Source organism: Octodon degus, unplaced genomic scaffold (assembly GCF_000260255.1).
Source record: "Octodon degus isolate 3935 unplaced genomic scaffold, OctDeg1.0 scaffold00019, whole genome shotgun sequence".
In the NCBI taxonomy this organism is placed as follows: Eukaryota; Metazoa; Chordata; class Mammalia; order Rodentia; family Octodontidae; genus Octodon; species Octodon degus.
Genome location: NW_004524595.1, coordinates 6,198,097 through 6,212,768, shown reverse-complemented (window position 1 = coordinate 6,212,768; position 14,672 = coordinate 6,198,097). Strand labels below are relative to the sequence as shown.

At 41.4% G+C, this 14,672-nt stretch overlaps 1 protein-coding gene across 1 annotated transcript in view; it reads left to right on the top strand.

Moving 5' to 3' along the window:
• Nucleotides 1-1,664: 1,664 nt before the first annotated feature.
• Nucleotides 1,665-14,672, top strand: part of Rab10 (RAB10, member RAS oncogene family) — a 76,006-nt gene continuing 62,998 nt past the window's right edge. The window contains exon 1 of the mRNA XM_004627438.1: nucleotides 1,665-2,531. Coding sequence (XP_004627495.1) covers nucleotides 2,405-2,531 — 127 coding nt within the window. The 5' untranslated portion in view covers nucleotides 1,665-2,404. The remainder of the gene's footprint in view (nucleotides 2,532-14,672) is intronic.

The window sequence follows — 14,672 nt, the reverse complement described above, 5'->3', positions numbered from 1 at the left end:
GTGTAATTAATTCCTGAAGTTTGAGGTCCAATCTATTCAGGACATCTCCTCTTTCTCAGGAGCTATTCCTATTCTCCATTCCTTTTCCCCAGTAAATTTTCCTCTTAAAAAAAAAGAAAATTCCTAGTTTCAGAATATGGGTCTATGGGTGAAGTTTTTAATTGATAAGAAGGTTGGAAATATTACACAGAAAGAAGTTAAAAATTTTTATCCTTCAACTCCTATTATAGAAAATAGAAAAAAAAAGTAGCTGCCCATTACTCTCCAAATTTATATGTTAATCACTCCTTAAATTAAGCTTTCTGCATACATATATGTATATATTACTTTCATGTATAAATATTACTTTCAAGATACTTTACAACGTGAGTGCTTAGGCTAATTGAATTTGTTCTGGAATAATCTAGCTAACACTGAAGATTTTCTTGAGTTCAGAGTTAAGACTCTGAGTTGACAAATCTACGAAGCATTGGCCACAATACACTTTATGATTGCACAAATATCTTGTTTTAGAATCGTTGTTTTTATTATGAGATAAAAGGTAGTAAGGTTTAAGTGCTAAGGCTAAGAAAAGCAATCAGATAATTCAATTGAAGAGAGCGGTATATTAGAGAAAACAAGCATCTTCAGTAAGGAAACTTTTGGAACGCTTGGGGAAGAATTTAAGACAAATCTTTAAAGAACAGGAAACTGAAACATGATGACCAGAACTACCTCAAAGCCTCATTTTAATTACATATCATATACATTCTCTGGTGATGGTGGGGTTGTATGTAGGAATGTAGCTTTTATGTTTCTCTTAGTCCCTGTTCCTTGCTTTTCTTTGTGAGGCTGACCTGGCTCAGTGGCTCAACTATTCCATCACCTCCTGAGTGTGCAGGACCGATGAAGTACGCTAATGAGAGTAGACAGGTCAAGAGCTTGGATATTTCAGATACAGACGAAAGAAGAGGACAAGGGAGGTGTGACGGGAGAAGGAAGTGAGTAAACAGAAAATGCAGAGACAGTGCAGGGCTAGGTTTGGGCAGGCTGCACCACTGGACTAAACAAGCCATCGACTTTGGCCCCAGGCAGGCCCCGCCTCCTCTGCACCGAGCTCTCGGGCTCTCCCGGCTTCCCGGGGGCCACACAGGCCCGGGGTTCTTCGTGCAAGGCACAGCAGCTAAGCTCCTAGTTACAAGTCCGTTTGCGCTCAGGTGTTCCTCAGCTCCTCTCGTCCCGCCCCGAAGGCCGATTACATCATCCCAACCGGGGCCGAGGGGCCAACTATTCCATTTCGAACTCCTGCTGTCTCGAACGCCAACTCTTCTTCCTTAAGGAAGCCGGGATGGAGCTCTTGTTTTCTCCGGTCATGGCTGGTCCTTGAGGGAGGGCACTCTGCGAGGCCTTTCGAGGTTTGTGGAGAGGTTATTAAATGCTCCAGGGCGCTACTTTTCTCTCAACTATGGGCTACACTTACACAGCAACACATGACCACCTACGCCTGTTGCTGCGCCAATACCCTCAGCGCCACACCCCCGACAAACCGGAGCTGAGGATTCCCCGAACTGTCAGTGGGGCGACCCTAGGAACTCGGGGGCGTGCGTGGGGGGGGAGCGGGAGCTAGCCAGGATACTGCGCCTGCGCAGCCACCAGGCAGTGCCTCCCGCGGGGCGTGCTTGCAGCGTCGAACACCCTATCAGGCAGGCACAGGGAACGCGCCCGCGGCCTCGCCCTCTCCGGCCCCGCCCCTCGCCCCTCGTGGCGGGGCCTCCGACTCCAGCCGGGCGCGCCAGTCTCCGCCCACGCGTGTCCCTCACACCCTCCGGCGCGCGTGCGCAGAGGCGGACCGCAGGGTGAGGGCGCGAGGGAAGGGCGGGCGTACGTCCTTGCGTGCGTCTCAGGCAGCGCGCACGCTGGCGTGAGAGGGCACGGGAAAAAGGTGGCTCTGGCCGGGGCGGCTCGGCTTCCCGAGGCTATGTAGCTGAGCTAGTCGGCTCGCGGTCGTCTTTTGCTGCCCTCGCCGCGTCCTGACGCGTAGTTTCTGCTCGGGAGAGGCTGTTCTCGAGCTTGCCGCGCTCCCTTGACAGCAGAACCTGCTTGCTCGCCCGTAGGAGCGTCCTGGCCGAGCAGCCCTGAGGGGGAGGGGAGGCCATTTTGTCCCGACCGACTCCCCGGAACCGGGCGGAGCGGCTGGGAGAGCCTGCGGAGCTGCCGTCGCCGTCCTTGGAGGCACCGGGCGCCGCTACTGTCTGGGCTTCCTCGACGAGGCCATTTGTAGGTCGCCCGCGCCCTCTCGAGCCCTCCTTTTTCCCACGCTTCCCCAGTCCTCCAGCCCGAGAACGCCCGGGTGAGGAGTTGGCCATAGTGGTAGGGACCGATCCCTTGGGGCCGCCGGCGGCGAGAGCCTGAGCCGCTCCTCCCAATGGCGAAGAAGACGTACGACCTGCTTTTCAAGCTGCTCCTGATCGGGGACTCGGGAGTAGGGAAGACCTGCGTCCTTTTTCGTTTTTCGGATGATGCCTTCAATACCACCTTTATTTCCACCATAGGTAAGACTTGTAGGAGAATGGTGTGAGGTCTCGGTAGCTGCAAGCCTTTTTTTTTTTTTTTTTTTTTCCCTTTCCTCCAGACATCTTGCTTCTCGTAATATACGCCTTTGTTTCAGTGGTTCCCATTCCAAAGGACCGATCCAAGTTACTGTTTCAATCGGCATCGAGCTTACTGGGGCGGGGTCTTCCCCTTCTTTTCACCGGCCTTTGCTTTCAGATCTTAGTCTTAAGTGCCCGCTGTGGGTACAAAATATGCAGCATTTAACAGCATTCCAAAATCCTGATTTTTTTACTTAACTTGACTATCTTTTTCCATATTTGCGTTGAGTTACTGAGATGTGTGATATTAAGAGACACACTTTTGGTTGTGATTGAAGCAGTACTAGGTATGTGGTAAAGGTCTCTGCTTGAGAACAAACAAGATTTCATTTGCTCATAACAGAATAAACTTGAAGATTTATGTGAATAATAATTAAGCAAATTAGAGGGGAAAAGCGAGTCGTCCGCGTTGACTAATCCATTGATGTGTGGAACAATCGGAGGCTCTTCGTGCTTGGAGTGGGAATCTGCGGCGTGTTTGCTCACAGCGCTTTTCAAGACATCAACAGAAGTAGTCTGAGAAAGATGATCAGTTTCTGTCCTCGGCTTGACGGAATGAAGTCACGTTTTCCCTTATTTTACTTGACGTTAGAATTCACAGAAAAGTATTTTGCCAGTCATAGCTCTAAGAAGCTCTTAATGTACTTTCGACATGTATGAGAATTATCTGGTGTGGAAAAAAAGTAACGATTGACCTTTTTAATCGTTTTCCCATTTAGGAAGTGAAAAGGGAAGAATCTAAGAAAGTCCCTTTAGACTCTGTCACTAGCGCTAATTGTATTGAAGTAGTTGTAAAATCCACGTTTCCCTCCTCCCCGATTCTTTAAGGGACAGCTCCAGCATTGGGGCAGTGCAGTAAAACTTTTTTTAAATGCAACTTAATTTTATAATGAGTCGCAAACGCCTGCAGTCCTCTTTGAACTCTGTGAATTGTCAAAATAAAAAGAATTTCAGCTAGTTTATAGCATTACTGAAATCGTTAGCTTCGATGTTAATGATATCAGCGACATTATAAAACAAATTATGCTGCAATTAAGTTGGATTAATGATTATTTTATTTTAAATAGTTTTTCTTCTACTTGCTCTGTTGGGGAGTATCATAATTTCCTGAGCATATTCGTTTCTCTTAGAGTATCATAATTTTCATGCTGCTTAGAACTTATTCTCTGCCTTCTGGGGTAGCACCTTCTAGCACTAATTTTGCTTTTAATACAGTATTTCACTTTTAGCTGTCGCTGGCTGGATGGGTCAGGTGGTTAGATCAGTCAGCAGATATTTATTGTACACCTAATACTAGCACTGGGGATAGGTAGTGGACACAATAGACCCCTTGAAAATTTTGGTGAGGACAATCACAGTAGTGTGGAAAATGCTTTTATGCTTACATATAATAAAGGTTGAGGAGCCAAGGACTAGGCTAAAGTGCAGAGAAATTAAGTAGTCTTGTGTATACTTGATGACAGAAGTCTGAAAGACAAACAGGCATTGGACTAAAGGGATGGGATACTGCCTTTCTGTGAGAGGGAAAAATTACCCCTAATTTTAATCTGTCAATTGAGAGGGGTCAAGTAGAAAGTAGGAAGCAAAGCATTAATTCTGTAAGCATCAGTCTTTTTATAAAGGGAGCATATCGATAACCCATTCTGTAAGATGATGGCACAGTTTTTGTAGGCTTTTTACTTGGGAAAAAGTGGTTTTGGATCAAGCCTGCTGGGTTGGAATCCTGGTTCTACAGGTAGCTAATTGTGTGACTTAGGCAAGTTGCTTAACTTCTTTTTCTTTTAAAAATAGTATTAATAATAGTATCTAATACATAGGGTAGTTGTGAGGATTTTATGGGTCAGTGAGAATAAAGCTCTTAACATGGGATGGGACACTTTGTACAAGTATTAGCTACATAGAGAATATGTGATCTTTCTGCTACTCAATTGTGGTAGGCCGCCCATATACTTAATTGATACTTTATTAAACAGTTTCACCTTAGTTCCCGACATTTACCTATTTTATTATAAAAATGTTCCATATTTTGGTGTAAGATGTAGACATGTCTGGACCGAGTAAAATTAATAGAATTGTGAGTCCAGCTCAAACATGTTCATCTACTCTGTTCACAGATTTAGAAGTCTCCTATTGGTATTGTTTTAAAACAGTGCTTTCTGAAGGATATGTGAACTGCATAAATATATGTTAACTTTTTTTGAGACAAAAAAGTTATGTAGGGGGCCTGTCCCTTAGCTCAGTTCTTTAAGTGGCTGCTTCAACAAAGCAGTCAGGCTCAGGTTCCTGTGGTTGATCCCCACAACTCAAGCCAGCCAAACCTGCCCTGAAGGCATTCGGAGCAAAAAAAAAAAAAAGTTATTGTAGTTAGGTTGGTCTTGAACTGAAAATCCTCCTGCCTCAGCCTTTTGATTGCTGGGACAGAAAAGAGAAGGCCACAGTGCTTGGATTGAATGTATAGTACTTTGAGGACATTGTAAATATTATCAGTTGAAATGTTCTTGTGGGTTGGGTGTGTTGGAGGAAGGATACTTGAGTAGAACTCTAGGCCAAGCACAGACGGACAGATGCTTTGCCACTGGTCTGTATCTCTAGGGGTGTGTGTGTGTGTGTGTGTGTGTGTTAGAGCATTTTCTAAATAAAAGTAATAATGAAGTTTGTAAGTTGTCAATCGTTACTGCTTATTTTATGTTTTGGTATTGGGGATTGAATTTAGTACCCATGCTGAGCATGTGCTTTGCCACTAAATTCTGCCCTAGTTTTAATGTCTTGAGTTTGTGTATAGAAGTGCTTTATCTTACAGGTGACCAGAAGGCCTACACTATTAGAATAGGGCAAGCCCTCATTTCAGGCATGATCATTTAAGTTTCTTGTTGGTTCTTTTAGCTTATATTGATTCTTTGAAGAAAGGTTTTTTTTTTTTTTTTTGTCTTTTTGAGACAGGGTCTCACCGGGTAGTTCAGGCTGGCCTTGAGCTCACTTTGTAGCCCAGGTGGGTGAGTTGGTCCTTTCCTATCTTTTTGCCCCCCTCCCTCTGTCTGTCTCTTTGTGTCTGTCTCAGTCTCTGTGTTTGTGTGTGTGTGTGTGTCTGTCTGTCTGTCTGGCCCCTTGAAGAAAGAATATTTAAATATATGATGGTTTCAGTGCTCAGGAAGAAAACTGTATTTAAGTTTTTCTGCATGCTTAAAAATTCTCACACATCTATATTAGGATATTATATTTATGGTCAGATTTATTTTAGACAGTTGCAAAAACAATTTACTGGTGGGTGCCACACTCAACCAGTCTCAAGAGTGAATTTATGGACACTAGAATATAAATTACACAAGGACAGAGATCTTAGTCTTTTTGCTGATAAGTGCTAAGCACCTAGAAGAGTTCCTGCATTTAGTAGGTGTATGTAAGAGAATAAAGGAAGGCATACAGGCTGATAGTACACTTGGGATCCTCAGTACACAGTTGGGGCTAGTTTATTTTCCTCTTTACCTCTTTTTTTTCTTATTCTTGTTTCTTGAGGTATTGTGAATTGAACCCAAGGTCTTGCCCATTCTAGGCAAGGCTATATCCCAGTCCTTTTTATTTCTCTGAGGTAGAGTCTCACTAAGTTGCCCAGGCTGGGTTCAAATATGTTCCTGCTTCAAATTTTCAGACCTCCTTGTAATGTTAGACTCACGGAATGTTAATGATAGAATGAATACTGCAGAGGAAATTTCAGAGGTAAACAAATTTCCAAAAGGTTATATGGTTAACTAGTGAGGGAATCATGACTATTCTCATTTTGAGAATTTCATTGTTTAAAAAAAAAAAAAAAAGTTGGGCTGGGGAGATAACTCAGTGGTCTAAGCCCCTGCCTGGTAAGTGCAAGGACCCGGGTTCAATCCCTAGTACCACATGCTGTGTCAGCCCTGCAAAACTGGGCGTGGTGGCGCACGCCTGTATCCTATCGCCCAGGAGGCTGAGATAGAAGGATTCACTACAAGTCCGAGCTATGTAGTACAACCTTGTACCAAGTAAATAAAAGATTTTTAGGGTTGGGTAGATGGCTCAATAGAGCAAGCGCAAGGGCCTGAGTTCAATCCCTGGTTCTGCCAAAAAAAAAAAAAGACTTTTAAAAATCATGCCATCTGGGTGTAGTGGTACACACCTTAATCCCAGCACTTAGAGTCTGAGGTAGGAGGATTGTTATAAGTTTGAGGCCAAATGAAACAAACAAAAAAAAAACATTATAAGCTAGTTCACTTATCAGTTCCAGTTGAAAAGTAGAATTGCTTTTGTTTTGGATGGTCTTTTCATACTATTAGGGATATAGATTACTTAGTGTATCTATGCTTTGCAAATTTAAAGCATGACAAAGCAGAGTTGATGTTAGCAATAGTTACGTTCTTTTTTTCAGGATTACAGTGTACAATGAAGTACAAAGTGCAGCAAAGGAACTACAGATAGTCCTTTGGTTTGTAGAAAGGAAGAAATGATAAGAGAAATTTGAGAATCTGTTTCAGTATGAGATTGCTCAGCCAGTGCTGTATTGAGCATGAATTGTGCTAAAGAAATGTACATGAGAAAACTTTTTTTTTTTAGGGAAGGGTCTACAGGGTGTTCAGGGTCTCACTACTAGATCAGACTTGTAGCGATCCAGATCCGCCTGTTTACAGCCTCCCAAGAGCTGGGATTAAGGCGTGCACCACCACGCCCAGTCTCAATCTTAGTCTCAGTGTGCCCCAGGGGTGGGATGGCAGGCCCAGGGATCGAATCCGCTGAGCTATTTGTTCAGCTGGAGAAAACTGTTTATAAAGATGATTAGTCATAAAGGAGGAGTTTAAAGGAGAATATTATGTTAAGACAACATTATGTGAACCCATAAGATTGATAATTCAGTCGAGTAGGATCCTTCAAGTAGATGAATAATGGAGAATTAATGGAATAAGTCTTATATATGAGTTCTAAGAAAAGGAATTTGGTGGCACATACCTGTAATCTCAGCACTCCAGGAGGCAGAGATAGGAAAATTGAAAGTTAAACCCCAGCCAGGACAATTTGGCAAGACAGTGTCTGAAAATCTAAAAAAAAAAAAAGGTGTTGATCTCAGTGCAAAAGGTCCTGGGGTCAAGCCCCGGTGCTGGTGGTGGTGAGAGAGAAATTTGAAGGGATGAGACTACAATCCTGCTGGAGCACCCTCAGTGCCTATAGAATGCATGTTGGAGGCTAAAGCCACAGGATTGCCATGAATTGGAGGCCATCCTGGGCTACATAGAGAGTTTTTGGCCAACCTGAGCTAGGTAATGAGCCCTATCCCCCAAATACCAAAATAGATCTGCTAATCTGTTTTTGTTTTTTTGAGACAGGGTCTTGCTGTGTGATTCAGGCAGACCTCGAATTTATCATGTAGCCCAAGCTGGCCTTAAATTTGTGGTGATCCTCTTCACTCAGCCCTCTGAGGGCTGGGATTACAGAGATGTGTGTCACCACCCCTGGCAAATATATACTACTTGATCTTTGGGGGAAATCAGAAGTGAGGAAAAAGTTTTCTTTGAAGACAGTATCATACATTTTGGGTAGTAAGCCTAAATAGATTGTTTTTGTTTCTTTCCAGAGAAGATAGATAATATTTTTTCAGGAAAATAACAACTGGTGTTTCCAATATGGGAACATTGGTTTCTGAACTCCCCCACTCCCATGTCTTCCTGGTCAGCCAGGAGGTGAGCAGGCCTGCCTCCTGCAAGGGTTCCTGCCATGACCTAATGTATCTTCTAAAGCAACAGGTCATTGTTGGTGGACTGAAACCGTGGGCCAAAATAAACCTTTCCTTTCTCTAAGTAGATTATGTAGAGATTCATTAAAGTGATACGAAGTTTTGACTTACATAGCACTCAAATGAATACAGTACCAACAAATTAGAGAAACTTTATAAGACTAGTGATTTACAGTAGGTACCAGTCTTGTTTAGGACATACTAGTTTCCCCAAAAATGGAGAAACTGGGCAAAATACACAAGGTGTCTCTCTGTATTGTCTTTTATGACTATGTGTGATTTTTTTCTTTTTTCATTTTATGTATTTGCTACAGGGTCTTACTACACAGCTTGGACTTGTAGTGATCCTCCTGTTTCAGCCTCCTTAGCTCTGAGATTACAGGCTTATGTCACCATGCCTGGTATTGGTGGCCAGCTTGTCATGCCTTAAGCAGGGCTGGCACAGCATGTGGTACTGGCAATTAAACCCAGGTCCTTGGGCTTGCCGAAGCAGGTGCTTAGACTGTTGAGCTGTCTCTGCAGCCCTATAACTATATAATTCTTCTTTTTTTTTTTGGTGGAACCGGGAATTGAACTCAGGTCCTTGCGCTTGCCAGGGAAGCGCTTATTCCACTGAGCTATCTCCCCGGCCCCTAACTATATAATTCTTAACAAAAAATTTTTGATAAAACTTTTTTAAAAGTCAAAGCTGGCACCCTCTGAGACTGAGGCAGGAGAAGCACAAGTTTGAGCCCAGTCTGGGCAATTTAGACCATATCTAAAAAGAAAAAAGGGAAGGGAGATAGCTTAGTGGCATAAGAGCCTGTCTGGCAAGCAGGAGGTCCTGAGTTGGATTCTCAGTATCAAAAAAAGAATTCTACTTAGAGAAAGATGTAACTCACTGGGAAGGCCCAAAAACCAAATAAGCATTTTAAATTTTTTTCTTTTAACATTTTTTTCAGCATTGGGGATGGAACCTGGAGCCTTCCCAGTGGGAAACCACCCTCTCCCTTTTTGAGACAGTTTCACTAAGTTGCCATGCTGACTCAGAACTTGTGATCCATGTGCCACTATACCTAACTTGATTTTAATTTGTCAATTTTAAGTTTGTTATATGAGTATTTGTATTTGTATATAGTCTTGTGTGTTAACAAAGATTTTATTTTTCTTGGTAGAAAAAATGCCCAAGAGTACCCTTGAATGTGTCACACAGTAGTTATGGATTTAGTTTTATAGAAAATGCTATACAAGGGGTCAGGGAGATGGCTCAGTGGAATAAGCACTTCCCTGGCAAGTGCAAGGGCCTGAGTTCAATCCCCAGTTCTGCCAAAAAAAAAAAAAAGCCATACTGTTCTGGAGTGTCTATACTATTTTATACTCCCATCAGTTTTATATGAGTGATCCATTTTCTCTACATTCTTACCAACATTTATTATTGTCATTAGTTTGGTTTTTCAGCTACTTTGTTTTACTCTGTTAAATTTGTAGTGAAAATCTCATGATTTTTGGGAGGAAAAAAGATTTATTAAAGAAGTAGGGACAAAGAAAATAAGAGTATGAGCCATTAAGAGAATTTCTGTGAATTTTTTTTTTTTTTTCAGGACTGGAGGATGAACCTAGGGCTTTATCCATGATAAGGATATGCTCTACTTTTGAACTATATCCCCAGCCATAAGTTTTTAATTTGCATTTCCCTGATGGTCAAAGATGTTCAGTCTTTTTATGTACTTGCTTTGTTTGCCTCCTGTATGCCCTGTTTGGTGAAATACCTGTTCATGTTTGCCCATTTTCTAGTTGTGTTTTTTTTTTTTTTTTTTGTGGGAACAGGGGATTGAACTCAGGCCCTTGGGCTTGCCAGGCACGTGCTTATTCAATTGAGCCATCTCCCTGGCCCCCGGCTTGCAAATGTTTTATCCAAACCTTTCTTTTATAGTACTGGAAGTTGAACCCAGGGCCTTCTCACTGAGTTACATCCCTGGCCTTTTTATTATTATTTTAGTACAAAGTCTATAGGGTTTTACTACACATATCGGACTCGTAGTGATCATCCTGTTTTTAGCCTCCCAAGTGCTGGGATTACAGGTGTGTGCCACCATGCCCAGTCTCAGTGCACCCCAGGGGTAGGGCCAGCACAGCACACAGGGAGGGGAGAGGGGATTGAGCCCCGGTCCCTGCACCCTACTTTAGTCAGCTAAACTATCTGTATGACCCTATCTCTGGCCTTTTAAAAGATGTTTATATTTTAAGACAAGGTCATGCTAACTTGCCAAGTCTGGGCTTGTATTTACGATCCCCCTCTATTCTCCCATAGTGTTGGAGATTACAAATTTGCAGAATCATACTCAGCTTCTAACTTGTGTTTTCATCATCTTCACGTGTGCTTCACAGAGTAACAATTTTAAATTTTGAGTCTTTATGAATCAAGGTTTTGGATTTCCATTTTTTTCTTTTACTTTTTTGGGGTGGTGGTGGTGCCAGGAGTTGAACCTAGGACCTTTCCACTGAGCTACAATTTTAGTACCTTTTTTAAAACAAAAAACAAAGCCTCACAAAATTGTCAGATTGCCCTGGCTGGAGTTCAAACTTGGGATCCTTTTGGTTTATCTTGGAAAGAGTTTGTTTTTGTGGATCACATTTTTTGGTTTGTAAGAGTTTTGTCTGTCCTATATCTCAAAGATTTTCTTGTGTTTTTTCTAAGAGTTTTACAGTTTTTTGTTTTTATGTCTACATTGAGTTAATTCATGTATATGGTGTGGTGCTTACGTTAAGCTTTACTCCAGTTATGCCAGTACCACTTACTGAAAATGTGAGCTTCCCCTCACTCTAGTCTCATAGAATTAGTCAGATGATGCAAATGTTCTGAAGGACTCAGAAATTCTGTATGTACCCTATAGGAATGAAAATTGACTTAGTGATTCGCTTCTTACCGTCACTTATATTGTGCTTTCCTTTTATTCTTTTGTTTTGGTACTGGGGATTGACCTCAGGAACTTAGAACTTTTTTTATTTCTTTTTTGTATTTGATACAGGATCTACAGGGTCTCACTATGTAGAATGGACTTGTAGTGATTCTCCTATTTTCCTCTTCCCAAGTGCTGGGAATACAGGCGCGCGCCACTACGCATAGTCTCAGTTGTCTCTCAGTTGCCCTTTCATTATGCCCTGGGTTTGGTACCGGCAGGGCACGGCTTGGTGGGGATCAAACCTTGGCTGCTGCAATCTCAGGAACTTAAAGAGTACTAAGCTATCACCAGATCTTTTTTTTTTTTTTTTTTTTTGTTAATTGAGACAGTTCCAAAATTGTCCAGGCTAGCCTGAAACTTGGAATCCTGCTGCCTCAACAGCCTGAGTGCTCATCACACTGGGCACTTTTATTTTTTAAACTGGTATTAGACTTCCTAATTATTTTCTGTTTTCTAATTTTGTCATTTCTGTATCCTAGAAAAGTTTGTCATCTTTATCTTTTAACCTTTTTGTTGAAGCTTTTATTTCAGTTGTCATTTTATAATTTCTAATACTGGCTTTTTGTCTATTCCTTAACACGTTTTAAATTCTATTTATGGACTGGGCATATTGATGATGATGATGATGATGATGATGATGATGATGATGATGATGATGATGATGATTTTGGCGCTGGGGATCAAACTCAGGATCTTGTCCAGGCAGTTATTTACTCTGCTGAGCTATCTCCCCAGCCCCTTAGAGCTTAGTTTTAGAGCACTTTCTTAGCTTGTGTGAAGCCTGAATTCTATTTCTGGCACTGCAAAAAAGAAAAACAAAAGCTTTTCTTGTTTCATGAATGCCATATCTTCTTTTCTTGGAAGATAGTTTGTTTTTTTCTATTTCTTGCTTTCTCTTTCCTTCAAGTTGTTCGGTCTTTATCATCTTCCTCCCTTGTTTTAATCTGCAATTTTGAGGCTCTTCTTAAATTATTGGTAATTTCAGACTGAGCAAACTGTAATCATGGACAGGGCTTTTCATATGATTGGCTGTGCTACAGAATGATGGCACAGTCATCCCCCCTGCCCAGCTTTAGTGTCTGTAGGCTTTATTTCCAAAGCAATGCATTTTCTCTGCAGAAGGACCCTCTGATCACCTGCCTTTGTTTTTTAATCTGAGCAGGTGAAGGCATTTGGGTGGATAAATTATGAGGTTAGCTTTAGTTTCATTGTATTTTTTTTTTAAATTTATTTATTTTGTGTGTGTGTGTGTGTGTGTGTGTGTCCAGCTCAGCCCACCAGGGGGCGGGGCTGGCTGGCATGTGGTGCTGGGGGGATTGAACCGTGGTCCCTGTGCTTTGCTAAGCTTGTTCTAAGTAGGTGCTTTAGACCACTGAGCCATCTCACCAGCCCGTAGTTTCATTGTATTTAATCTCTTTTTTTAAAGTCTGCATAATTTTAGTTCCATCCCCACATTCTGTTAAGCCTGTTTCTGTATTCAGAGTGTATTTCAGGTATTTTAGAGATAAACCTTAGATTCCTGCTTGGTCTTGAGGGTAGGATGGTGATACCTAACTATGTGAGGTTGGAGACTATATCTCACATCCTTACTTTGTGTCTGGTATTTGATGTCTCCTGTTGGTACACCTTTCTAGGGTTCTGAGACATGAATTGGCTTGTTCCAACTTGTATTGTCTTCAGTGTGACTTGACACCATAAACTTCTTAGTTTACATCTTTTGTGGTTAAAGTTGCAAAGTCTGCTCACTGAAGTGAACGTAGAACTTATAAAATTTATGTTTTGTTCATTGTTCTGGTGTATAGCAAAGGTCTTTCTCTACTATCTTGATTGGAATTTGAAGTTTTTACTTTTTTTTTTTTTCTTATGGTGCTAAGAATTGAACCCAGGATCTTTGCCCTGAGCTGCATCCTTGGTCATTTTTATTTTTTATTTTATGACAGGAAAAATTGTCCAGGTTGGGTTTGAATTTTGGTCCAGAATCCTAGGATTATGGGCGTGGCCACTATATATGTCTTTTTAAGTGATTCTTTATTTCATTTTAAAACTCATAGTGTTCAGTAGCATTAAGGATGGACTTTCTGCTTCTGACATAGTAAATACCATTTTGCCCTCAAAATAATGAGATTTTTGTTATGTAGGATAGTCAAAGTGGTAGGGACTCACACATTGCTATCTGTAACAGTGACATTTAAGGAGAGTTTTAATTAGGGTTCATAGTTGTTGACTGATGCACTTGAGAGAGTGGTAGGATTTTTGTTTTTGGGTTTGTTTGGGTTTTTTTGTACAAAGTATGATTGCAGTTTCAAATTTCAATCTTTCTGACGCATACTGTCCTATAGGATATGTAACAAGATTCAGTAAATTATAATCTGTCTGGATTATAGTAGTGTGACATTTTAGCAATCATCATTGAAGGGATAAGACACCTAGTTCTTAATTTTTACTGATTTGAAACCCAATAAACATTTGTGCTTATAAAAGGAGAGTACTGAGTTGTTCTTTCTCTACAGATTCTGTCTTTTCTTTTTTTTCCTTGATGTTGGGAATTGAACTCATGACTTTGTGCTTCCTAGGTAGGTGCTATACCACTGAGCTATATCTCTAGCCCCTACATTCTTAGTCTTACAAAATTGTTTTCCCTTTCTTAAATTGGACATTAATGCAGGTCAGGGAGATAGATCAGTGGACAAAGTGCTGCTTAGGCAAGCGCAGGGACCCTGCTCCCGCCCCCTCTCCTGGGTGTGCCAAATAGCAACTGACACAGATTGGGCATGGTGGTGCACGCCTGTAATCCCAGCCAGCACTGGGAAGCTGAAAACAGGAGGGTTATTACACGTCTGAGCTGTGTAGTTAGACCCTGTACCAAATACATAATAAAAAAATTTAGGGCCGGGGGAGATGGCTCAGTGGAATAAGTACTTCACTGGCAAGCGCAAAGGCCTGAGTTCAGTCCTCGGTTCCACCAAAAAAAAAAAAATAGACATTAATGGGTAAGTCTGAATTTCTGAAAATCCAGTAGTGTCTTTTTGTATTTTAATGTTTTGAGATATTCTCCAGCATAATAAATGAAGAAGGATGCCCTAGAAGTTAAATAGAAAAATAATGAGCTCAAACATTAACTCTTGGCATAAGTTAATGAGTTTTTAAATTTTTCCCTTTGAAAAGATTCAAACCTATGTGAAGGTTATGATATTTACGATGATGAATCCTCTCAGACCTTCTTAATAGGTTAACCAATTGTCAACATTTTAGTAAATTTACTTCTGTATCTCTCAGATGTTGTTTGTGTCTGATGCAAAATAAATTAAAGATCTCTATTTTGTGGTGACAATCTTTTTTTTTTTTTTTTTTTTT